Raw genomic sequence first — 27,342 nt, 5'->3', positions numbered from 1 at the left:
CTTCTGTCTCCCCCCCAACACAACTTACGCTGCAGCCGGAAGGAGGTGTGGCTAGCAGTGGGGGTTGTCTGCGTCCATCGCGGAGACCTTCCCCGACTGTCAGATATCAGAGTTCCCCGCACCGGTGCGGCAAGCTCGGCCTCCGAGAGACCCCAACGGAATTGGTCGTGTAATGCAGCCTCGTTGCAGGAAGAGTCAAGAGCAAGACGACGGAATTCGGTGATATACTCCTCCGCTGGTCTTTTCCCTTGCTTAAGGGTTCTTAGAGTGGATGTGGCAGAAGAGGCTCTGAAAGGGTCATCGTAGAGGGTGTCAAGAGCTTGCCGGAAAGAAGGCCAGAAATCCAGGACCGAGTTTTGGTTGTGGATCAAATTGTGTGCCCACATCTGAGGTTCATCCGCTAGCAGAGCAATGACTGTGTGAACCTTAACATAGTCCGTAGCATAGGTTCTGGGCTTCAAATTAAACAGGATTTGACAGGAGGTAATGAATGTACGGTATTTGGTACGGTCTCCAGCAAATCTATCAGGAAGCGGAATGGCTGGTTCAAAGGCAGGAACTCCCTCCGGGGCTGGAGCAGGAGGGGTGGCGGCAGCCTCAGATGCAGCTCCCTGATGGAGCTGAAGTTGATGCACCTGTTGCCAAAGGTGATGTTGGCTGGTCTACATAGTAACATAGTTCATAAGGTTGAAAAAAGACCAAAGTCCATCAAGTTCAACCTATATACATATTGTGTCCCTACTGTGTTGATCCAGAGGAAGGCAAAAAAACCCTTATGAAGCAGATGCCAATTGCCCCATACCAGGGGGAAAATTCCTTCCCGACTCCAAATATGGGAATCAGAATAAATCCCTGGATCAACGTTCTGTCCTTATTAATCTAATATCCATAACTTGTAATATTATTGCTTTCAAGAAACACGTCCAGGCTCCTTTTGAACTCTTTTATTGAGTTTACCATAACCACTTCCTCTGGCAGAGAGTTCCATAATCTCACCGCTCTTATTGTAAAGAACCCCCGTCTGTGCTGGTGTAGAAACCTTCTTTCCTCCAACCGTAGAGGATGTCCCCTTGTTATAGATACAGTCCTGGGTATAAATAGGTCCTGGGAGTGATCTCTGTACTGTCCCCTTATATATTTATACATAGTTATTAAATCCCCCCTAAGCCGTCTTTTCCAAACTAAATAACCCTAATTCTGATAATCTTTCTGGGTACTGTAGTCCTCCCATTCCCCTTATTACTCTGGTTGCCCGTCTTTGAACCCTCTCCAGCTCCACTATATCTTTCTTGTACACTGGTGCCCAGTACTGTACACAGTATTCCATGTGTGGTCTGACTAGTGACTTGTACAGTGGTAGAATTATTTCCTTGTCGTGGGCATCTATGCCCCTTTTGATGCACCCCATGATTTTATTTGCCTTAGGAGCAGCTGCCTGACACTGGTCGCTACAGGTAAATTTACTGTTAACTAAAACTCCTAAGTCCTTTTCCATGTCAGTCTTCCCCAGTGTTTTCCCATTTAATACATATTCCCAGCCTGGATTTTTCTTCCCCATGTGCATAACCTTACATTTATCTGTGTTGAACCTCATCTGCCACATCCCAGCCCAAGCCTCCAACCTATGCAGATCCATTTGTAATCGTGCACTGTCCTCTATTGTGTTAACCACGTTACAGAGCTTAGTATCGTCTGCAAAGATTGATACTTTACTATACAATCCCTCTACAAGGTCATTAATAAATATATTAAAAAGAATAGGACCCAAAACTGACCCCTGTGGTACCCCACTAGCAACAGTAACCCACTCAGAGTATGTACCATTAATAACCACCCTCTGTTTCCTATCACTGAGCCAGTTACTTACCCACATACACACATTCTCCCCCAGCCCAAGCATTCTCATTTTATGTACCAGCCTTTTATGTGGCACCATATCAAATGCTTTGGAAAAATCAAGATATACGACATCCAGCGATTCACCCCGATCCAGTCTTGAGCTCACCTCCTCATAAAAGCTGATCAGGTTAGTTTGACAGGACCGATCCCTTGTAAACCCATGCTGATATGGAGTCATACACTTATTTTCATTGAGATACTCCAAAATAGCATCTCTTAGGAAACCCTCAAACAGTTTACACACAACAGAAGTTAAACTAACAGGCCTATAATTCCCCGGGTCACTTTTTGTCCCCTTTTTGAATATTGGCACAACATTTGCTATGCGCCAGTCCTGGGGAACAGACCCTGTCACTATAGAGTCCTTGAATATTAGAAATAGGGGTCTGTCTATTACATTACTTAACTCCCTTAGAACGCGGGGGTGAATGCCATCTGGACCTGGTGATTTGTCTATTTTGATTTTTTTTAGGCGGCACTGCACTTCTTCCTGGGTCTGCATCTCTTGAAAAGATTGTGTCATAGCTGTCATTTGCTGAGACAGGGTAGTGAGTGCCTCGGTAAATCCTGCGGGCTCCATAAGGCTCAGTTATTATGTCAGGAACAAAAAACCGGGAAGGATAAGTCTTTATAGGGAAACAGAGCTCAATATGCAGGCAGAGGCACTTAGTAGACAAGGCCCAGACGGAGTCAGGATAAGCCACGGTACGGTACACGAGTGGGCAGCGAGGTACAGAAGTGTCAGGCAGAATCACAATCAGGACACGAGCCGAGGTATGGTACACGAGCAGGCAACGAGGTACAGAAGGGTCAGGCAGAATCATAGTCAAAGGAGAGCCAGGTAGGTACACAGAAAAATCACGAGCCGTTGAGTAGATAAGGGTCAGGCAGGAACGTGGTCAGAGGAAAGCCAGGTAGGTACACGGTAAATCACTAGGAAGACGCACTCAGGATGTAGCAGGTAAGCACAATAAATGAGCACTGAGCAAAGCTTGGAGGAAGCTCCGCCCCCGAGTGGGAAGCTACAGCGGCGAGTTCCCACGAACAGTGTTCGGGGAACAATAAAGTTAGGACAGGGCGTGCCGTGTCGGGGGTCGCCGGACCCCGACGGGTGCCACGTCGGGTCGCCGGACCCTGACAGGACTGTACAAGAAGAAACTAAAGGAAGAATCCCGATATTCATCATTCTTGTCACCAAGATTTTAATTACAGTATAACATTGACTTTTACTCCTCTATTGGACTTGGTTACTTGCCATGGAACTACAAACCAACTCTGGATATGGCAGCTGGTTAGAAAGTAACTTCTGATATGAACAACGAAGAAAGGAACTGATAAAGGCATTGCATGTTTTGAAAATAATCAGATTTGCCTCTTCTCAAATTTCTTTGCTGTGCCCTTGGTGTTTCATTGCTGTCCTGCTTAAACACTGAAGCAATTAGTTTTGAGAAGGCTGATTCTTCAGGGTCCAGTGCTTCCATGCCTTTCATTTGCAAAAGCTGCACATTTTAATGAAGTTGTTTCATCTGTGTTGCCAAACACTAGAATTTTGCTGCTTCCATTCTAATTATCTCAGTTGGCGATTGCTATGTTTTATTAAAGCTGTCAAATGTACTGTTCATTAAGTGCTCTGGGTTTTGCGGCAGGTCTCCCAAAAACAAGATCAGCTTTGCTTACTGATGAATGGACATATTTGAACCATAAACTTAGCAAATCTAGTGTAGCAATCAGTTAATTTTGTTTACGTCTGCTTAGATGCTCCTGTGAACAATGGCTTGGTGAATAGAGTCGCTGCCACTTCTTAAATAGGGAAAAAATTACGAAATTGTAATATTTAAATTGTAGTATTGAGTATAAATCAAGTTTGTGTCATCTTGAACCAGTAAAATATACTTTTCAGTAAAACAATAATAAAAAGACATCTTTGCTCTGCCCTTTTTTTTGAGGGGAGTTTGATATGGAAAAGAACATTTTTATTTCCAATCACACATGAAAAAGGCAGCCATCGTGTCTATGGCATCTCCAACATTGGTAAGAAGAGGATGGCTGAAACCTATGTCCTTGGGAGGGGACCATATACCAATGATGTAGTAATGTAAAGATATTTTCCTAAAGATTGATACAATGGATGACCTCCTTGAAGTAGACCACGAATGGAGCCACAAGTCTAAAAGAAATGCTTTACATAGTTCAGTTTCAAATTTTACAATTCAAAATTATTTTTGTAGTTCCTATTCATGAGAATTAAAACTTTAGATATCACTTTAGAACTAAGACATTTATCCATGAAGTCATCTAAAGAAGAATGTGGTTAACTGGATTATGGCTTTAATAATTTTTAATTAGTAATTGTGTATAATTTTAAATTTCACTTTAATTCTGGGAAAGGTTAAGGCGGTATTATGCCATAATTTTCCTTACATTATACATGTTCTTTAATACATTACCAATTACTTTGGTTGTATAGGTTCTTAGATACCAGTGGATTAATCCAGTAGAAATGAATGATTCCTTATCTTACATTATCATCTCTCGCAAGAATACCAACCTGGGTTAGGAGGGCCTTTCTATTGCAAGCAAGAAAATATAAATAAAGAAGCTTTGTATTGTTTAAATTTAGCTGGATAGGTGACGATCCCAGGTGACTTACGTTTCTCATTCAGTATATTTTGTGTTATCTTGGGTTCTATATCATGCTAGGAACAATAAGAGGAATGATAGAAAAATAGGTATAGAAGGTATAGAACCTTTGAGACAAAATGAGCCTTTACAATATCATTTCAACCAAGGCATGAGACCTCTAGTCCCTCCAACTCCGAGTCATATGTTTAAGTTCTTCAATCAGTTCTGAATAGTTGGTGTTAAAAAGTTGATTTAAATAGAAAGGTATCTTAATACCCAAGTATGAAATATTTCTGTTCGCCCAATCAGATTCAAGTGTAAGTAATAAATCATCCGCATACAGTATAATCTTACGTTCTTTTTTTATCAGAACAGATAACTCTTTCTTTGCCAGAAGCTCTAATCACGGTAGCTAGTGTTTCAAGAGTTAAGGCACAGAGCTAAAGGACAGCCCTTAGTGGTCTCATTGTTAAAGTAAAAAAATTATGAATTCAAAAAGGAGATCAGTTATTTTTGCTTGGGGTGTGGGATATAGAGCCATTGGACTAACCTTAAAAAGCCATTGCAGACCAAAAGCATCAAGGGCCACTGACAAGAATCACCAGTCGACCCTGTCAAAGGCCGTTTCTGCATCAAGGGCCAACAAGACTGGTGCAACCTGCTTGAACTTTACAATGGATGTGAAGTTAAATATCCTACCTGTATTATGTATGACTGCCCGATCTACCAGAGATGAAGCCTCATTGATCCAAGGGTACCAGATCTGTCATACCTGCCTGTAGCCTTCCTGCCGATATCTTTGGGAAAATCTTAATATCATGCTTAATCAATGAGATGGGCCTATAGTTATTAACAAAATCTTTACCTATTTTTGGGAGGGGACATATAGCTGCTTGAAGCATTTCAATTGGAAATGTTTTCCCCGTTCCTATGTCGACGTATAGTTTGCATAGAACTGGAGAAACAAAGGGATCTAAAAGTTCATAGAATTTGGCTGCATAGCGGTCGGGGCCAGAACGCTTCCCCTTTTTTTAAATTTCTAATGTATCCTTTACCTCTGTCAAGAAGAAGAGCCCATTGAGCTTGTCTAGTTTCTCCTGTGAGAGTCTAGGAAGATTCATTTGAGCTTGGAAGTTACTTATCTCAGATTAAGTTTTGCCCTGATGGTCCAAGGACAATTGAGCATGATCAGTCCAAACAATGCAGCAAATATTTGAGGCGGTACAGTTTTTTGTTTTTTTAAATATTAAGATTTTTGTTAGTAAAGTGTCAATTGTTGAGTAGGAATGGCAAGAACTGGAATAAAAAGACAAATCTTATTCTTGAGGGTGCTGTAGCCTCCACATATAGAACAGATTATTCCTGAATAGATATTTAGAAAATGCAGATGCTTTTGATTTAGGGTTAATCATCCTGCTCTCTGGTAATTTTTGTTAAAATCTTTTCCAATGATTAGCATACCTGGTTATCTTGTCGCATTTATTGATCAATTTAGTAAATTTACTGGCGACTCATTGGGAGCGTATATATTTACCAAAGTATACAAAGTAATAGTTTAACATGCAATAAAAATCTGGCCCCTTCATCAGATTCATGATGTTAATATTCAAATGTGATCTTTTTTAGACATACTATTGGCTGTCCCTCAAATTTGACCTGTGGATCTCAAACTTAATTAGTGTGTCACATAGAAAAGCTCTTTTGAAGTGAGTTCAAACCCTGGGTTTTCATAGGTACCTTATATTATCCCTATAACCCCTGTGTGTCCAAAGCCAAAACTACACATAACAATACTTCCATTCTAGTACAACGTTGATGCTGTGTGTGGAAATCTTGACGCACAGAAGAGCTTTAAAGAAGAAAAAGAGCACAATTATGTCTTGATGTAGGAAAAAGGGAGCAATATTTAAAATATATATATAAATTGTAGCAAGGTCAATACTTTTTTCATAGTTGGACAATATAAACCAATAAAGAAGAGAAAGCGAAAGGAGAGAAAAATTAGGGGAGTGCATTATTGAAATTAAATAGTAATATAGAGAAAGTTAAGTGAAGGTAAAGTGTGAGATAAATTAAAATATCCTATATAGTGAACCTTTTAAAGGGAAAATAGATATGAGAGGTAGGTGAAATATAAATGAGGTGAGAAAGAAGGAAAAAAACATTATTCCCTCGCCTTCCCCTTCCCTCCCACTTGCTCCTCCACTCTTGCATCTCATCTATATCCTAGTAGGCTTTGAGATTTAACAAAATCATTATTCGTTTAATCAGCAGTGTCCACAAACCCTTATTGTTTAAAAAAACAAAAACAAACCCCAAGCATTATTTATATAGCTCACATTCGTAAATTTGTTTCCCATCATTAGCTAAATTATTATAATTAAAGTGCAATTTAAAATGCTTCTGTACTTGAAAAATACTTACAATGTGTATATAAAAAAGGAAAAAGTGGTAAATTTATAACATTTACCTAATTAATAGTTAGTATACAAAGTGTATCCATTTTAAATAGCTTTTGTATAAGACTACTATGTTTTATTGAAGTGCGACGTGTATATCTCAAATTTCATAAAAGAAAAACATTTTATGGGATCATACTAGACATATTATTTATTTCTCTTTTATAAAAAATTGACCATTCTTTGTGCAAAGTGATGTTATCAAGACTTGTTAACCTTACTAAGACTATTTGGCAGTGGTCAGGTATAACTCATGGGTGTTTGTAGAAATGTTTCCAAGGTGGGTATACCCAAGATCTATGAAATACAATTAAATGCGCAGTCTTTAAAAATCAGAGAGGAGCTGCAGCCTCCTCCTCTGTGGTCCGACAACTATCACCACTGATTCTCAAGTGCTGCCATTGAAATGGAACTGCTTTCTGGGGTATTTGCATGCCACACAACCCCCTCTTCCACTACTTTCACCAAGCTAGCGCTGGAACTGACTGGCCGAAACTATATCCCATCTCCTGCAGGAGAAAATGAGGGACACCATGGTCATTTAAAAGGACCTCTCTCAGCTATCATATGCATTAATGCAGGGCTCCACAAACCCAGGGTGCTAGGTCATCATGGCGACTAGAAACCACTTCCTGGTGCCCAGGGTTTTACGGGCAAGGGGGTAAAAACCAACTAGGGCTACCATTGTGAACCCTGTGGGATAGAGCTGAAGAGGGTGCCGTACGTGACCCTGCTAGGCACCTCACAGCACATGCTTCAATGCATGGTGCAGGAAAGCATATGGTGCTGGATTCACAATGGAAGAAGGTCTCCGTGAGATTGGGGGGGGGGTAGTGCCAGTCAGTATGTATATCTATAGTACTGGAGTCAGTCTGTGAGTGTGTGTATACTGTAGTATCAGTATGTATGTTAATATATGCGTAGTGCTAGAGTCAGTGTATGTGTGCATAGTATTAGAGAGTGTGTTTATATATGTTTAGTGTTATCCAGTGTGTGTATGTTGTTGGGTAGTGTGTGAATGTATATGAGTGTACCTTTAGTGTCTATGGCGTTGTGTATATTACAGTATGGCATTGGCATGCGTGTGTAATGTATGTCAGCATATAGTGTGTGCAGGCCCGGACTGGCCATCGGGCAAACCGGGCGTTTGCCCGGTGGGCCGGGCCGAATTGACTTAGGGGCTGATGGAGCTGCAGCTCCAGGCCCCTACCTTAAAATAGGCCCAGTCAGGACCGCACCTGCCCCTTAAGCCCGCTGCAACTGCGACCGGGTCCACCGCTCTAAGGGGTCGGGAAGCCCCCACCAGGGCCGGCCTTACGGGTGTGCGGCCGCACAGGGTTTAAATTAAAACATCAGGGTATTTTTATTTTTTTTTTATGTAACATCCTCCATGTTGAATAAAGTTTTTGTTAACTTTATTTAACATGGAGGATGTTAAATAAAGTAAAAAAAAAACAAAACCCGATGTTTTAATGTAAGCCTTGTGCGGCCGCAGACCCCTAAGGCCGGCCCTGGTGGGGGCTTCCCGGCCCCTTAGAGCGGCGGACACGGTCGCAGTTGCGGCGGGCTTAAGGGGCAGTTGCCCCTTATGCCCTGCGTTAATGTGGCCGTAGAGGCCGCATAGGCCCAGTCAGTCCAGTCCTGCCGCGGGCCCGGCCGCAGTTGCTGCTTGCTCCGGCAACAAGGTAAGTAGGGTGAGGGAGGGGGGTGCAGTGAGAAGGGGCAGAGGGGGGTTAGATAGTGAGAAATGGGGAGAGGGGATAGATAGTGAGAGGGGGTACATAGTGAAAATGGGGAACATAGTGAGAATGGGGAGAGGGGGTAGTGTGAATGCGTATGAGAATGAATGAATAAATGTGTGGATGAATTGTGTGAATGCGTATGACAATTAATGAATTCATGTGTGGATGAATTGCTTGAATGATTTGTGAGACTGCATTAATGAATGTGTTAATGATTTGTGTGAATGAGTAAATGCAAAGATGGTACATGAAGGGTGGGCTTTAACAATAAATAAATAAATATGGGCTGCTCAGGCTTAAATGCCCGGGCCTATTTTTTGTCCCAGTCCGGGCCTGAGTGTGTGTATTAGTTTATGGCGTGAGCATGTGTGTTACTGTATGATGTTATTGTAAGAATACATTAAACATACAAGCTTGAGTCTTTATTGTGTAAAATACACCTCGCCGCGAAGGGGCTAACTGCAGTACCATACAAGGTGGTGCAGCACTGAAGAAACATGTGCTTTATGTTGCACTGCCCCAATAAACATCCTTTAACTGCAGACCAGGGGGTCATATAAAAATAGAAACATGATTGAGGAACATAAAAGTTGGCTTCTACATTTTTTGGCTGGCTCCTAGATCCAAACCAAATTTGTTGACCCCTGCATTAACGTGCGTATCGTTCTCTTGACGATAGAAGAAAACCCCTATTAATATGCCTAACAATGCTCAATTCCTCCCGTGCGCCTCTTTCCTACTGTCCACAGTAGAGCTGGTCCCTGACAGTACAGGAGCCAGCTGTGGCCATACTGTGCAGGTGACTCCTCACTGTCAACACAAGCAGGTAGGTTACAGGAGTTTTCACCTTACTTCCTTAAGTTTTCTTAAGGGCAAAAAACTGCCACTTAAACCTGAATTGCACACAAGCAATATATATATATACACACAGATTCTTATCACTTTGAACCTGAGGTTGCAGACCAAGTTCTGTAAGGCCACAATTTCTCTGCTTTTGTCCTAACAGCAGACTTTCCTCGCTATTGCCTGGTAGCATGGGAAAAAGCCAGATGTCTCAGTATTCATGGGTCAGTTCATAGCTAAAAGACTGCTCAGGGCTGAAGCAAAAATGACAATAAAAGATTTTTTTTCCTTATGTGATTTTCAAGAAGCTTTTTTTTTTTCATCTTGTTTTATGAAACACAAGAGCAACCCGCTAGCGTCCTGAGCAGAATGTTATTTCAGAAGGCTAATACAATGCACTTTATCTTTTCAACAAAAGGTCTGCCAAATTACGGATCCGCGGTATTAAGGATTTCTTCCTGAATACATACACAATCATAGTTGGTCATTTTAATTAAAGGAAATTATGCTTTTGTTACCGAACACTTACTAAAAAATATTGCAATTATCTGAATTCCCAGCATGTCCTATCAAGTATATATAATTACAAGGTACAATTTATGTAACATACTTGGGTGCGAATTGGACAACGCATTTGTCTTCTGTGACAAATTAATGACACTGTCTGAAGCACTTTGCACAAACATTTCCATCTATCATTCTATCAAAGCAGCAGCACCTTAATAGCTTTCCTTATTTGTTGTTTTTTTCCTAAAGATTGACTTTTATCCCTTTTTTTCCCTTCTATTTATTGTGAGGTCCTTAGATGTGAATAAAGGATATTGTCATTTTGGTGTTTGTAAATACATTTCTGTTCTAACACGCTTCTGAAATAATTAGACCCACTGGTGGCAGGCTATAACAAATCATTTATCTTCTTCGAGCAGGGAATGTATCGGAATTAGTTTACTGTTTGACCAAAGACAGTTTTGTGATATATAAGGCATTAGGGATGTGTGCGGCTTGCAGTGAAGCCATCCACATGTAGGAGCTTCCAAATCCAGGAGCCGGTAATTAGTATTTCGACATCTTGATGGACATAAAGTGTTATATGCCTCATTGTTTGCCTTATGTTTATTACAGATGCATCAAGACAATATGCTGGGTAATGTAATCCACAACGTTATCTTGTTATTATACAACCTGCTGGCCCAGAAAGATACAAATATGAAGCTTCTCTATGAGCAAGGTAAGCGCACTACAAAGTACAATGAAAGAAGCGTTATTTTAAAAAAAACCATATATATATTTGTATAATGCTTCGAGAAGAAGCCCTACTCTTTACTGGTGCTGGCACCCTAGACAGTGCCAAGTCTGGTGAATATACTGTGTATTGTAACCTAGCACAGGGTTGGTGCTCTGAACGCCTAAACGGGGCATCCAATAGGGCTTAGAAGGTAATTAGTGTTTCTTGTTGCGCTGTTTTTAAAAATTAGTTTCAGCCCTGCCACTGCGCATGCATGATATGGGAGAATAGTTAACATTTCCTAAGCAGAGGAATATGATGTCCTAACATGTAGCGCTAAGTAGTAGAAAGAAAATTGGTTTCTCTGATCAGTTGTAGAAAAGCAAAAATATGCTCTTATATACTATTGTAAAAACAAGTTTTTGTTCTAAAGCAATGCTCCTGTTTTGTTTGTGTGTAAGCTTTTGCTTATATGTGTTAATATTGTTAAAAAGGCAAACTCCAAGCTTCTGATGAGCATATAAATCTGTTTCCAGATAATCCAAGACTTTTTTGCTTTCAATATGTACTTTAATCATAGCTGAAAAGGTCTCTTTAAATTTGCAGTATCTGCAGTATCCCCCCAGATGCATTTGCCCCACCAGCTATTTTCCATGCACGAGATATGTTCAGCTTAATGCAGTTTCGTACACATGATATACTTGCCACCAGTTATCTCCAACGCTGGCATGGTGAGAACTGCGGGTGGGGGGCCTCTTCAGACTACTGGGCACATGTGCGGAAAGTGCTCCTATTGATTTCAAAGGGAGTACTTTCCTGCCACTGATTGTTGGAGGTGAAGGGCAACTATAAAGCTGCACCTTCTACATCAGGTAAGTGCTTTTTTCTGTCTTAGTAAACTGTCCCTTTAATCGCTTTCACTTACAGATTAATCTTCATTTTTTAAAAAAATCTGTTCAGAGTAGATAATTTTTTTCCAGTGAAAATGGTATGTCTTTTAAAAACATGATTTATTCTGGCAGTCAAATCAGACCTTATAGAATCTCCTTTAAATACTCATTTTTTGACTTTTAATGGTGCGACAGCACTAAGGCAGAAATGTGTTTGTATAAATGTGAAGTGACAGCTCTTGTCAAGTGACACAGAGAAATTCTTAGTACTTCTGCAGTCCTAATGTCCCCATAGACACTGAAAATGATATATATATATATATATGATGGAATAGAAAAATGCAGGAAAACACGATGCTTGGGCTCCAATTTCATATGAGAGATTTATCTACTGGGCACAACAAAGACTGAGCTTGCTGGGAGTTGTATATCTCATATCTGACACTGATTTGTGTTTACTTTGCCTTTCCTGGCAAAATGTAACTCATTTTAGACAAATCTATCTTGGCATTTAATAAATATGCTTTTGCGTGGCTCATACAAAAAGCTCCTTTCTCTTTTACACTTACAATTAAAAATAAATAAATCAATATCGTCTGAGGATTTACTATACACAAATTAAAAAATAAGATTGTAGAATTCAAGGTTAAGGCAATCCGATAAGAGTGGGTACAAATTGGAACTGGCGACTGACCATAGCAATGCTTTATTAGATCGGGGTGCTGTGCAGGCTGGTGACAGCATGGATGTATTAGTTAAAAGCATATGCCTGCTGGATGTCTGCAAGGAGGTTTTACATTAACAACTCCATCGACTAACACAAGCAATTTGGAATATTTTACATAGGGGATTGTACACACAGACTGGCTGAAATTAGATTTTTGTTATACCATAAACAAGAAAATGCAAATATGACTTACAGAATCCGTATAGCGGAAGTAAAGTTTTTTGCCCCTAAGAAAATGATTAAGCGTTCACTATTGTACAGGGCTACGGAATTTGATGGTGCTATATAAAACAATAAATAATAATAATAAGCATTATTAAACGCAAGACCTGCACAATCATTCTGTTGAAAGGACACCATATGATAGCGGAGTATCCCCTTTAACACGTGTTTCTTTTCGTCAGCCCCTAGCTCCCTGGGATACAGGAGATTTGTTTGGCCGAATACATCCCTTGCTTACCAGTGCAAATGCCCAGAATACTCACCACCCGACAGATCCATTGCTGGCACACGTGAGAGCTCAAGGGGTCTAATGAGACCCCACATATATATGTGTGGAAAGCACTCTTGATTTTAATTAGAGTGCTTTGCTGCCAGAGATTTGCTGCTTGCCTGCCAAAAAGAGACTGCAAAGGGAGTTGTGGTGTTTACACTTTCAAAACTGTATTCACTTACAAAATAAAGCCCCCACAGCATCCCTGTGCCCTGGAGAATCTCTCTATGTGAAACACTTCCCTGACCTGCTAAGGTAGATTGTTCAGTTTACTAGCATGCCAGTGGCAAGCATGTTTCATGGCAGGCTATAACCCTAAAGTGTCAACTACCCACTTGTCCGCCGGTGGGGGAGGCCTTCTGTCAGTGCCTCAAGTTTCACGCTTCACTGTCCCACGCCGTGTGGAGTGTCCACCTGTGGCAGCATCCTTCGATGAACCCTCCTCAGTCTTCCCCGCTCACTGCAGTGGCTGGCTGGGGCCTCGCACACAGCCGCGGCAAACACAAGATGGTTGTGGGTGAACGTCTGGAACAGAGTGATGTCACTCCTTTTGAATTTGGGGCCAAATTAGTATTAGTTACATCGGTGCCTGCCATAGGGTATTTGATCCTAGCGTGTTCTATAGTGTTCCTTTTATTTGACACGTCTTGATCCGGATTTTCGTGAACATTGGCTACCTGACCTCAGCATTGATACGGCTTATCCTGAACTCCGGCTTCCTGACTACAGCTTGTCTTGACTGCTCTGCGCGTGTAGCATTGAGTCTGTCCCCAGTCGGAGGATCCTCGTAAAGTCCCATGGCCACACAAACCCAAAAGACTCAACCTGAGAGGAAACTGGTTGGAGGGCAAAGAACTCTTCTGAGACTGACGGGGTTTCTCTTGTGGGGGAACCATGTCCTCCCCTGCAAAAGCATCTCCCCTGGTACGCTGAACGTGACATAGTTAGGAAACACACACACAGACCAAATAAGCAAGTAATGTTTCTAAGTGAAACCCAGCTCATGTACTATTAAGCACTAATCCCTGACTTCCCCTTTGAGTATTGCCATGCCGTTTCGGTGCTTCTAGTATTGTGTTTGGGTACACAATATCTTCCGCAAACAGTCCTGATTTTTCATCTCTGTCTGTACTCTTGTGTAAGATGGGTCTTACATATTATCATACCTGGGAACTTCTGGGCTCCGGCTACCTGGAGCCAACCCTTGCGGGGCGCCACCAGAACTGACCACTGACTTCAGGGGGTGGTTGCGCTAATGTTGGGGGCATTCCTGCTGACATTGGCTCCCGTGACCCAGAGGATTCGGGTGTTGAACGTCAAACCAAGAGAGTTCTTAGTTATTCATATTATACTCGCATGATCCTTGGCCTATTTCCAGTCTTTAGCCATTAACCATTTATTAGTTAATAATGAAGATTCTATGTAGAGAGTTAGAGACTCACCAAATGTATTAAACAAATGACTCTCATGGAAACTCTGACTTGTCATTATTTTAATTGTCAGCTGCCTACAAGTAGGTAAGTCAAACATAATATAATGGTAGCGAAAGTACTAATTGGGACTCGTGGATATAATCACAGCAGTGTAAATCAGGAAGGAGTCAGTTCCAGACCGTGTGACCCTGAGAATCTGCTCCATCACTCTGAGACCCTGCGATTGGGGCAAAAAACTGGGCTATTCAGAATGTTTCTCATAATTGTGTGTTTAGAAACTAACAAGCAAGTGTTTATTTTGCTATCGCAGTTCAGCACCTAAGCTCTTCATAGCACTCAATTATTAGTGGAAAACGGTAGCAGTAAAGGTAGGATTGTATGCAAAAGCGAAGAATAGCAATTATCTTGTAATAGAGTCCAGAATTACTTCCACATATATTTGACATTTTCCAAGCCCCTCACATCATCAAAGAAACCTGTATAAAACCAAATGGCACTACGCAAAGACCAAACTGTGCTTTAACCTGGGTATGATTGTATAAATTGTTTATTAATAGATTCCTTTTTAATGCCTCAATGAGATTTGCACAAAGATGAGTGATCAGTACTACGTAATGTAATTGCTTTGTTGTTTGATCCAATTGGCATTATATAAATTAAATGACTTTGACTCACAAGCCACACCCATACATATCTCTTTGGCTAGAGAACAAAAGATTTAGTGAACGGCAAAGGTAAATAATCACATGAAAGGGCCTGTGCTGTTCTGTAGACGTGAAGGATTGATAAATGTTTATCGCAAATGGTACACTGCACTTGTTTGTTGTTTTTTTTGCTTTGTTTGATGTGATATACTGATTGATCTTTCTTTGTTTTATCACGTTTTGAAAACCATATTAGCCGTATACAAATTGCTTGTGTGTGCATGTGTGGTCCAGGTGTACAAAGGATGGATTTCTCTGAAAATCGGCCAGATGAAATACTAGACTATATACATTTGTGTGTGTGTGTGTGTATAAACATATATAATTTACTCTGTAGTTGACAAGTTAACAATGAATTGTCAGACCACAGATTCAGAACATGAGTCATGCAGTTGGCTACGTTAAGTACTTTAATATGCATTCCTTAAAATTAAAAATAAAACTACTTATGTTAGATAGAGCTGCAGTTACCCAACGCAACTGGACTGTAAAGGGGCAAATGCTTACAGAATCCACCCATGCATTTGCAAGGGGAACACCACACATATGTAAAGTAACTTCTTAGATATTATATCCGTTAAAGTGCATATGATGGATGAAGTGTCCCTTTGTTTTGTGTTTTTGGGGGGTGGGGGGTTATATCTATTGAAGTAGATATATCATTAATAAGTTAATATATCATTAACATGATATAGACAGTATATCATATAATAATCCAAAAACCATGAAAATGACTCAGTAGTATTTATTCTTATTGCACTAATCCTGCTCTATATGCCTTTTGTCTTTATTATCACACTAAAATATCACCATTATCTGGTTGGGTTTCTACAAATCCATCTGAATATATATATATATATATATATATATATATATATATATATATTTATTAAAAAAAAAATCCTTGTTATAAATGATGTGTACCATCTGTCCTCAATTATTTACATTGCTACTGAATAGGGCCATACAGGATTATACACCTCTGTTATTTGTAATAATGAAAGGGGTCAGTTGAATAAAGAATTATTTTCACACACACGGTGAAAATCTATGCGTTAATGGCTGTTTCATTCTGGAAATACTATTATGACTGCATTATTTAAATGGACCCTGCGTGTTTCTTGACCGAAGCAGTGAATGGGATTTCATGTATAAGAGAAGAATCATAAGAGGATTTACGCTTACTAAATGTCAGATATGGAGATCCATTGGCAGAGTGAAAACAGTGAGGCAGGATAATTAAAAATGGATTAGAACACATTAGGCTGTGTATCAGATAAGGAATCAGCTGAATCCCAACTCAAGAATATCAATAATGAACTTAATTTACCATTTTAAGAATGTATTATATGTGATATAAAAATCTGTGATTACATTTTATAGAGAAACTGCCACCCGCAATGCTTTTAGCATCATTAAATACATGTTTTTAAAACTAGATATTGCTTGGGATTTTTTTTCACATCGGCGCAGTCGAAAAGTACAAGAAAAGAACCACTCAGGGACAGACATAGCTTTGAGCCTCACTGCAGTACTTCTTTGAATTATGGCTTGTTTTTGCTTTGAGTTGTTTGACTAATTTTATTAGTACTAGTTCCATTATTCTCCTCTTGTAGCTTTCCTGAAACGCCACAAGCCCTCTGCTAGCCACCATCTTGACACAAGCACTAACCTGCCTACCCCTCATGTTCATTTTATTTATACATCCTATTTTGCATCTTGAAACCACCTACCCCTAATTACCGCTGCAAGAGCGATACTATTCCCACTTTTCAACCCTGCTTTTGTTTTAATTTGATTACATCAAGATCAACATAAAAATGGATTAAAGACCATACAATCAAGGTCCCATCATGGCCACCCCAGACCCCTGCCTTTAACCTCACAGAAGACTTGTGGGGTGAACTGAAGAGGAGAGTCCACCAGCATTGACCTCAAAATTTGTAGAATCTGGAGGAATTCAATGCCTCATCAGGCATTGTAGGTGAAGACTCAGAGCTATTATATTGGCAGAGGGAGGTAGCACAAAGTATTGACTAAAAGGGTGCCAATAATTGTGCCACACGTATTTAATTTTTTTGGGATAAACCTGTGTTGCTTGCAATTGTTTGTGAGCAGAGCATGTTTGTTTTTTGGGGGTTTTTGGAAGAAAAGATCAAAAGCTTGAATAATAAAGACAAGTTTTCACAGCCCTCTTTGCTCATATTTACCGAGGGTGCCAATTTTAGTAATGGGCACTGTAGCTATGTCCCGTGGCACATGGCAGCCTGGTCTGCTTCCCTCTGAAGCATAGCCAAATGCTCAGTGAAGCATTCTGCCAATTTAGGGGAAAATTAAAACTGCATGACCTGTAATGAATTTTCATGAGTGTTTTAACTTGCTGTTGGAGGGACCTGCACATTTTTTGTTTCACAGAGCCATAGCTTATCTAGAAATGTATACATACAGAGAATACATAGAAATATAGAATTTGACAGAATTTGTCCCATCTGTCTGCCCTTAATAGAATTTTTTTTTTAAATAATTTTTTTTTACTTACCTACTATGTGTTATCCCCAATAAGCGGATGTATTTAATTCTATTAGTCTATAGCACTACTTTGTTTGTTTTTTTTGTACGACAGTGTTCATAAGAAATTGTATTACAGAAACTGTCTCATGACAATAACAGATTTTATCACGTCTAAACCACTTTTTTAAAAACTACACAGCTTGTTTTTTAATTTTTGTCAATGCAATTTTAGAAATACTTAGTATGAAGATGTACCTAATGGAATTTGTCTCAATATGGCACAACTAGCATTATCTAATTGAGTTCCTGTCCCATAGCCCCCCATCCCATAATTAACAATATTCAGAAACTTAATAGAGCAGAGATAACAAAACTATAATGAATAATCATACAGATCCTGATACAATTATTTTAGATGGTTGCTCCCATGGTATACAATATTAATAACACCAAGTGCAGTGCTTCTAACAAAATATATATTTAAAGGGTATGACAGACCTAAAATTGACAGACTAAGATAAACCAATACATTAGGTAATGAGTGCTCTACTCCCAATCTTACAATCTAGAGAGGATTGCATATATGGTACGCTTAAAAAAAAAACTGTGCTATGCAGTACTTGGAAAAAGTAACAAAACTGCTTTAATTCAATATTCATTTAATATATGCAGCTCCCTCTGGCGGTGTTTTAACATTATCTTTATATGCTCTGTATCTGCGTGTGTTGTGGGGCACACAATTATTGTGTCTTCTTGCAATGCACAATGCTTTTTATTATGATGTGGTTACCATCTTCTCAGTAATGCTGATGGAGATTTTGGAAGATGTTAATTATTGGTTACCTGGTTGCGGCTCAAATGTATAAATTTTCATCTTGCAACATTTGGTTCTAGAAAAATGTTTTTGTTTTGCCTGAGTTATTGCACCTGGGAGAGAAGATCTTGAGGCACAATATAATGATACTGAAGGATCTCTTGAATATCTTGTATCCCCAGCGCTTCATCCTTAATGCAGACTGTTTGGGCTTCGACTTATGTGCTCTTTCCCACACTGCAGCAAAAAAGCTTTTCGAGCCTTTTTCTCAAACTAGAAAAGCTCCGAGCAATACTTGGTTTTTATTTGGATGTAAGACACAACAGAACTATTATTATCGTTGCTCTCTATAAAGAGCCTCATATTTTGCAGAGCCGCTAAGAAGGCTTGTGCATTAAATGAGCTTTAGTAACTTGACCTTTAGATACCCTCAATAGAAATTACATGCAATTATGTGTTGTGTGTATTTAATTTGCTCCATAATTGTTTTATATATATTTAGGCTAATGTTAAGGATTGGTATATGTTTTATGCTTCCATGTGCACTGTTTTGCTAAATAAACCTTTTTTTTTTAATAATAATTTGCAATTTTATAGCTCTTTTCTCCCTGTGAGACCCAAAGCACTTCACAAATATATAAACAGGCATTTACATTAAGGGTTTCTGATCAGATGAACTGCTTGAATGACTGATAAAAGTGGCAGGTCTTTAGGGTTTGGTGTTTTTTTGGAAAGTTTGTAGGGTCTGTGCCTCTCTGAGTGTGGCAAAGAGTTCCAGAGTCTTGGGGCAGCATGCCTAAGTGCCATTCTTTCCCTCATTTAACATGTCGTATGTATGGTACGTGCATATGGAGGCATAAAACTAAATACATGGCCCTCATGCAAGTTATATTAAAGACCACTCTCTATGTGTGGATCATGGGTGGGAATATCCTGTGATGTATCTTGACTGCTACAGGGAGCTGTAAAATTGATGGAGGTTCCTATGTGGCTACCTCGCGACACTCTGCAGCGGAGCACTGCATGCTAGCTCTCCAGGTAAAGTAAGCAGGTGTTCCTCCTGGAACCGCCTCCAGTCCCACCCTAAAACAAAAGTCCCAATGTGGACACCTGAAATGTTGAAGAGCTATGCTATCATGGACCAGGAACTAAATGACTGCTCCTCATAACATATCAATATACATATGTAAAAACAAATATGCTGTTATAGTATGGAGCAAATAAACACAAGGCACCTTTTTGCCAAAAAGCCCGTGATATGAATAATTACATTGACATTAGCAACAGATGTCATTGGTGGTTTTGTGGTTTAAAGTCCATTACTCCATTATTGTCAATAACCAGCAGTAGAAAATTTCCCATTAAGAAGATGAGCTGGCCGTCTATGGTGAAATCTCATTGGTTGAACGATACATTAGACAGCCAGTCAAGCTATTTTTGTAGCAGAAGCTCACTAGGAATGGACCTTCACAATGCATATCCCCTTTAGTTAACAAACCAACTCTATTTACTTTGGGTACTGAATTAATTGTGAGTATGTGTCAGAAAAGTCTCCAGTGCATTCTTGCATTCTCTGGTCATATGTTTTGCTTCCTGTTGGTCGAACAATATGTTGTACATTAATGATACATATCACAACGTAAGGTCTAGCTTTATAAAGTTGAGTAGCTCATTCCCCTGATCCACTTATGGAGCTTCCAAAGATTAGCATGTTCTAAACTCTATGTGAGCTTTCTAATATCTACTAATCTGTGTGCCCTACATTTGCATGTGTATCACCACTCAATACAGAAAATGACAACACTTTATTAAAAAATCTGTAATTAATAGCCCACACAGAAGGTATATCTCAATGCAGAATGTTAATTTTATTTATATTTTTTGTCTATTCTGTAAGTGATTTTCAATAAACGCCAGAGCGGTACACAGAACACAAAATGTTGAAGTGCACTCCTGTGTTAATAGGAAACAAATACCATTAGAATTGGACAATTTTCCTAAAAGTCAGAACATAGCAGAATAGCAATTTCCTGTAAAAATATATTCGGAGGGCAGAGAATGAAAATCCAATCAGCAAAGAGATACAGGAGAGTAGTTTTGAAGAGCCAGCTGAGAGCGAGTGAGGTGAAGTGACACTGAAAGTCATTACAGATTGAAAATGCAGCAGATGCAACACCTGCCTCATAGCAATGAAAGTAGACTGGTGCTAACCTATTGCGGCTGTAGCAACACAGCTTTGTTTGGTTCAGTAACAGGGCGGTATTATTATTATGTGGACTGATTCCATTAAAGCATATCCAGGCACCTGTGGCCCTGCTGCAGGAGGACCCCAACTCCTATCTTCTTTTTCCCGTAGATATATTATAAATAATCCAAACTGGAATGAACAGCATTATACACCAGTAGAGTTATGTTGTTCTAGTTAATTGTTTACTGAGAACGCATAGTTAAAAACTGGAGGATCCAATGCTTAGACTTAATCTAAGAAAATATTTGGCCGCTAACTGAAAAACCGTTATCCACCACCAGCAAAAGTAGTAGATGTTAATATGACTTAAAGCACACAAGGGTTAATCATTAAACTGTCCTGAACATAAGACAAAATAAAAGTGAGATAGAAGTCTCAAAATAAATAGAGCTGGACAGGCCAAATAGGCTTTTTATCCAAATTTATACAAAGCTAGTCTGTGACCTATTACACTCTAACATCAACCTCAATAGACTAACAACAATAACCCCTGCCCCCCCCCAACGCACAGAAAGAGATAACAGACAAAAAACAAATATTCCATATTACTAAGAAATAATATTTGAGATCAGTAATTAAAGTAAGTCTTTTTCAATAATTTCAAATTTTGGTGTGGCTTTCTACTGCATTAATGGCTAGGCTGGTGGCCAGTGGCGTCGGCAGGGAGGGGCCAGAGGGGGCCATGGCCCCCCTACATCATGCTGTGCCCCCCCAATTGAAACGCCGTCTTTTTTTTTTTTTTTTAATAGACCCGGAGGAGAGAGTGAGAGGCGCCGAGCGGTTGCTGAGGAATAAGTTCTCAGCAACCGTTCGGCGCCTCTCACTCTTCTCCGCGACCGCGAGGCCTCTTCCTGGTTCGCAGTGCCGGCATTTCAAGCCGAGCGCCGGTATATGTCGTCATATCCGGCGCCCAGCAGTGAAGCCGGCAGAACCAGGGATACAGAGACCTCGCGATCTCACCGCTGGACAAGCCCAAGGTAAGTGAACTTCAAAGGGGGGGGGTTAGAGAGTCAGAAGAGGTAGATAGGAAGTGAGAAGGGGTAGATAAGGATAGATTGGGAGGGAGAGGGGGTAGATAGGATAGATTGGGAGGGAGAGGGGGGTACATAGGATAGATTGGGAGGGAGAGGGGGGTACATAGGATAGATTGGGAGGGAGAGGGGGGGTACATAGGATAGATTGGGAGGGAGAGGGGGTAGATAGGATAGATTGGGAGGGAGAGGTCTTTATGGGACAAAAATGGCGTACGTTCAGCTGTTTGGGGACAAAGTTGACATAATGTGTAACTTAGGTGCTGGTCAGGTTCTATGTGGGCAGTGTGGACACCAGGGTTGGCTTTGGGGTGTGTGACCAGTGATCTATGCCTGTAATTTAGGGGGTTTTATCTATGCCTTTAATGCAGAGTTTATATGTAATTTCCAATTGATTTATATCTGCAAAGCTGGGTTTTGTGTCATTCTGTTCATCTGTATCGGCTATATTTCCATACATTATTAATGTTTACCTGCAAATATAGGATTTGCATGTCTTATTCAGTTGATCAATACCTGGAGTGCTGTTTCCATGTGTTGATTATTTGATCTAAACCTTCAGTGCTGAGTGTACATGTGATTTCCAGTTGATATATACCTGCAATGCTGGGTTTGTGTGTTCTGTTGGTTTATACCTGCAATGCTATGTTTCCATACATTATTTATGTATACCTGCAAATACAAGTTTTTTTTTAATCTCATTCAGTTGCATGTGCTGTTTCCATGTGTTGTTTATTTGATCTATACCTGAACTACAGGGTGTAAGTAAAAGAGCGCTATGGTTTAGTGAATGAGGGGACAAAGGGACTCTGGGGATGATTACAGGGGAGAGGACCTCTCAATGTCATGGTGCAGTCAGAAGCAGGGAACACTGCACTGACTCTCACTGTCTTCCCCTGATCTGCAGTCAGTGTGGCAAATATATTGGCAGCAGGGTCTAATATTAATATATATTGGCTGCAGGGGCTAATATTAATATATATCGGAAGCTGGGACTAATGTTTATATATATCGGCAGCAGGGGCTAATATTAATATATATTGGCTGCAGGGCCTATTATCAATAAATATTGGCTGCAGGGGCTAATATTTATATATATTGGCTGCAGGGACTAATACTATATATCGGCAGTAGGGGCTAATATTAATATATGTTGGCAGCAGGGTATAATTTCTATGTATATCGGCAGCAGGGTATAATATAAGTATGTATCCGCAGCAGGGGCTAATATTAATATATATCCGCAGCAGGGGTTAATATTAATATATATCTGCAGCAGGGTCTAATATTTATATATATTGTCAGCAGGGGCTAATATTAAAGAATGAAAAATAACTGTCACTTTAGCTGTTATTTTGAAATCATATTTTAATCACAGTCTTTACTTCAAAGAGATAAGTGCATATTATGTAGTTAAAAATGCACGTCTAACGTGTGTGTGTGTATATATATATATATATAGTGTATATGTACCGTTTTATAATTGGCCCCCCTACTTTGGTCCCTGGCCCCCCATGTGCCCCTCCTAAATATGAAACCTGGAGACGCCACTGCTGGTGGCATATTTATATATTTCACTCTCCTTTGTTAGGGGGATGAGTTAGTGAAGAGACTGGATGTCCAAAAACATACTAACAATGACTTAGTCCCAATGAGAACCTACATGGAAAATGTTCTGAACTCTATATAGCATATCAAATGGAGCTATCGTGAGGCTAGGTAGTACTCTAACAGTGGAAAAACTTGTGGAAAACCTGTGTCCAAAACAGTTTATGACCGGACAGCTATATGTTTGTTTTACATGTATGGACCAGTACAAATGTCCAACAATAGGCACCCCCATAACTTGATGCTCAGCACGCTCTTTTGATTTTAATGTCTCTCTGGCTTACTGTAGCTGAGCCTGGATGTCTCATCACTTCATGGCATGCAGTACATAAGACTGCCACATTGCAAGGCAGAGCCCAAAAACCAGGACTGTCCTGTGTGAGTCAGGACAGTTAGAAGAAATATAATCTTGGCATATGACAGTGCTCAGCTGAGTGCTCAACAAGTTCTACATTTTATTCTTGTTTATGGAGGACCTGTGTTTCTGTTGCTATTTATGGAATTGCCATTAAAAGTATTGATGTGATAGCTATGACACATCTCCGCTAACGACCTTAAAAATACACTATGATACACTGGGTTGGATTTGCTTTGCAGGCATCCCCAGGCACCGATATTACGGATGTCTTCCGGAAAGCGAAAAACAATGTATACAACAATATCACATCTTATTTGTGTGAATTGTGTTTTAATCACAGAACAAATAACTTGCTTAGTTATAAAGAACAAATAAATGGACAGCTCGCCTGATTGGACCTTTCATTTATTTGTTATGGTGATAAAACTACTTTTGAAACTATACTACAAGTGTCATAATCAATGTTCCGTTGTTTCTTTTGGCCTATCTCTTTAATTATTTTATTTCCGTTTCTTACCAATCTACATACGCTACCGTTCAAAAGTTTGGGGTCACTCAACTGGAAACCATGGTTTTCTAACCATCAACTAGCCTTTTAAAGTTAAACTTGGATCAGCGAACACAATGTGCCATTCGAACACAGGAGTGATAAAGGGCCTCTGTACGCCTATGAAGAGATTCAATAAAAAATCAGGCATCTCCAGCTACAGTAGTCATTTACGACATTAACCCCTTATGCACTGAATTTCTGATCCGTTTCATGTTATTTTAATGGACAAATTTAGCTTTTCTTTCAAAAACAAGGACATTTTTAAGTGACCCCAAACTTTTGAATGGGTGTCTATATCTGTGTACAACATGAGGGGGAGACGATGCATATGATATGTGTATGTATATATATATATATATATATATATATATATATATATATATATATATATATATATATATATATATATTATCACTCTCTAACATATATATCATCTGTCCCAGAGCCTTACTGTAAAAGTTTACAGATCTCAATTTTTTGATCTTATGTCATTATTCACCAAGCAAATCCCTGTCAACCACCACTTCAACATGTCTTTCATGTTATGTGAAATGAATCCCCTGGTCTCCTTGTATATCAAGTATAAACCTAAGCATAATATTACCAATAGTCCCTACACATAATATTTGTAAAGCCATTTGCACCAGCCTAAAAAAACATAGTACTAAGCAGCCATTCCCCATTACTGACTGCAATCCCCATTGACTGCAAAGCTTTGCACATGTGCACAAACTACTGCCTAATCTCACATAAACCATTTATAAATGTACAGTGTGTTAATGCATATGCAATAACAAGAGGTAGAATTGATTAAGTACAATGGGAATGATGATTACAGTTGTTAAAACAGGGGATAACTGCGGAAATATAAATAAAGTAACCAGTGATAATGACTAGCAATAGGCACATCATGCTGTCTGCCTTATGCTGTATACCATTTTTGCATCACATCACACTAGCTATTTATCTTTAATGGCCATCTGTCAGTAAAGCAGAACATGTTGGTCACTTATTGACTACTGTGACTCCGATGGGTTCTTTAGAAATATGCATTACCATGAACTTGTTGGGAATCAGCTTTACTAGTTCTTCTAATATGTCCAGTATTGATAGGGCCATGGACACACTTTAACATGCATACCCATTTTAAAGCTTTGCTGGGTATTGTGGAGCTATATAAATCATTAAATAATACTGCAGTTTTGGTTAACATGCTTCAGTATTCAGACTAAGCAGTATGATATTCTGCATTGGATAACACAGTAAATAATTAAGATAGTGATTAGACAACGGTGGGCTTTTAAAAGGGTGGTGTAATAGGTGGCCAAGGTGCTGTGGACCCGAGCCAAGTATATAGCTCAAACTGGCAGAACTGGAGGGAAGGTGGTTGAATCAGATCATAGCCAGTGTTGGAACAAGGTAAACTACTTTCTTCTCCTAGTTACTTGCAAGGACACTTGGAAAGTGAAGGGACATACTCAGGCGATTCCTGGGACTAGACAATGGTGAGCTTGAAAAAGAGGGGATGTAATAAAAGGTAACTCTGGTAGAGAGGCTGTGGACCTGAGCTCAATGCCTAGCTTAGCCTCACCCGGAAGAGATAAACTTCAACAAGACCAAAACCAGAGTTGGATATAATGCGTTTGTGACAATCTCTCAGACCACATTGCTGCTGTTCCAACCCAAGATGCTAGCTCAGGGTTTATATTGTGTTTTTATTAGCTGAGCTAAATGGACATTGTGATATGGTAATAAATGTTGTGTTTCAGTAGTAACGGTCTAGAAACTATAATAATTTTCTGAATGGCTTTGCTTTTTAAGAAGAAATTAGTAGTGTTACCAGTGTAACAATTTCAATATTTATTGGGCAGTAAATATTTTTAGGTATATATTTTCCTCCACTTTCTAATGTGCAGAACATCTTAAACTACCATTGTAAAACTGCTCAAACTGTAGCCTGTAGGTAGCACAGACTTTATATTTCTCAATAAATGAGAATTACATTTTGTTCTCCAACTAAAGACCATTATGTTCGATTGGGTAGCAATTTCAGTGTATGAGATCTCTTTCTAACAAACTAAAATTCAGTCTAGTTTTTTTAAATTTAGGAAGCAGCACTCTAGGCTGGTGACACTTGGGATCAATGTCTTTAAAGCCATTCCTAGTCTGTGCCACGCCACTTTTTCTCACTGTTCAAAGTGTATGTAAAAATCCCTGGTATTGTCAAGAAGTGGGACACAATAAAAGGAGATTTTGGTGTTTTAACTTTCTCTTAACTTTATGCCAGAATGTTTTTGTTCTTTTACTCCACTCCCAATGACTGATTGCATAGGTATGCCAAAATGTGACAGCAGCTAAGCTATCCAATCTAAATAAAAAAGATAAAAAAAAAAAACACCTTTACAGTCTCTATTAGCTCCACGTGCGTTTGTGTCATGTGACACGGTCCCAGAAAAATATGAATGAGGCAAGATTTGTGTTTGGCTATTAAAAAATCATTCTAAAAGCATTCAGAAGAGCAGAATAGGTGGAATAGCACCTTAAATGCAGAGGTTCCCTCACCATCTTTTACGGTAAGTTAAAAAGATGCAGAAATGGATTGAGTAACAGCTCAAATCTGTTTCTAAGAGACAAGGTATGAACTTCAGGGTCTGGCAGACCATTATTGCATGTTCTTTTGTTCAAATTATAGGAATTTTAAATTTTTATGCTTTGGAACATTACAGGTACGTCAAAAGTGTTACGACCAACAAACCATTATATTAGCATACCCCCCAACAGACTTCCATTGAAGCTCTCACTTTGACTTATCTGAATAGGTAGCTATTCAGGTAAGGTCTGCCTCTTGTTAGACCCACCCATCCCCGCCAAGACCTGTGTCCCAATTTTGACACCTGAAATTTTGGAGCGTATGTTTTATGGGTGGGTGAACCAGCTCGTAGGAGAATCAACACAATATATTAACAATAAAGTCAAGTACATTTACAGTTGTGTGAATAAGTTTTGCCCCCTGTCTACTCTTCTGGGTCTACTGTATATTATACACAGAAAGAAAGGTTGGAATGCAGCACTCAGTAGTGAGTAGAAGGCTTGAGAAAGACCTGTGTGTCAAAACGTTGCCTGCGTAAAATAAACGTACCTTATCATTTTAGTGCTGAGCCTCTTTATTTTGGATTTACTGTATA

General features: G+C 39.6%; 1 protein-coding gene across 1 annotated transcript in view; it reads left to right on the top strand.

The window, feature by feature from the left end:
* The window catches only part of LOC149286621 (inactive serine/threonine-protein kinase ULK4-like), a 274,564-nt gene that overhangs the window by 169,319 nt on the left and 77,903 nt on the right, over positions 1 to 27,342 (top strand). The window contains exon 31 of the mRNA XM_089493843.1: positions 10,688 to 10,793. Within this exon, the coding sequence (XP_089349969.1) occupies positions 10,688 to 10,793 (106 nt within the window). The remainder of the gene's footprint in view (positions 1 to 10,687; positions 10,794 to 27,342) is intronic.

This window comes from Sceloporus occidentalis, unplaced genomic scaffold (assembly GCF_023333645.1).
Source record: "Sceloporus occidentalis isolate IW3139 unplaced genomic scaffold, rSceOcc1.0.p SCAF_67, whole genome shotgun sequence".
NCBI classification, from domain to species: Eukaryota; Metazoa; Chordata; class Lepidosauria; order Squamata; family Phrynosomatidae; genus Sceloporus; species Sceloporus occidentalis.
This window is presented reverse-complemented; position numbering and strand designations above follow the sequence as displayed.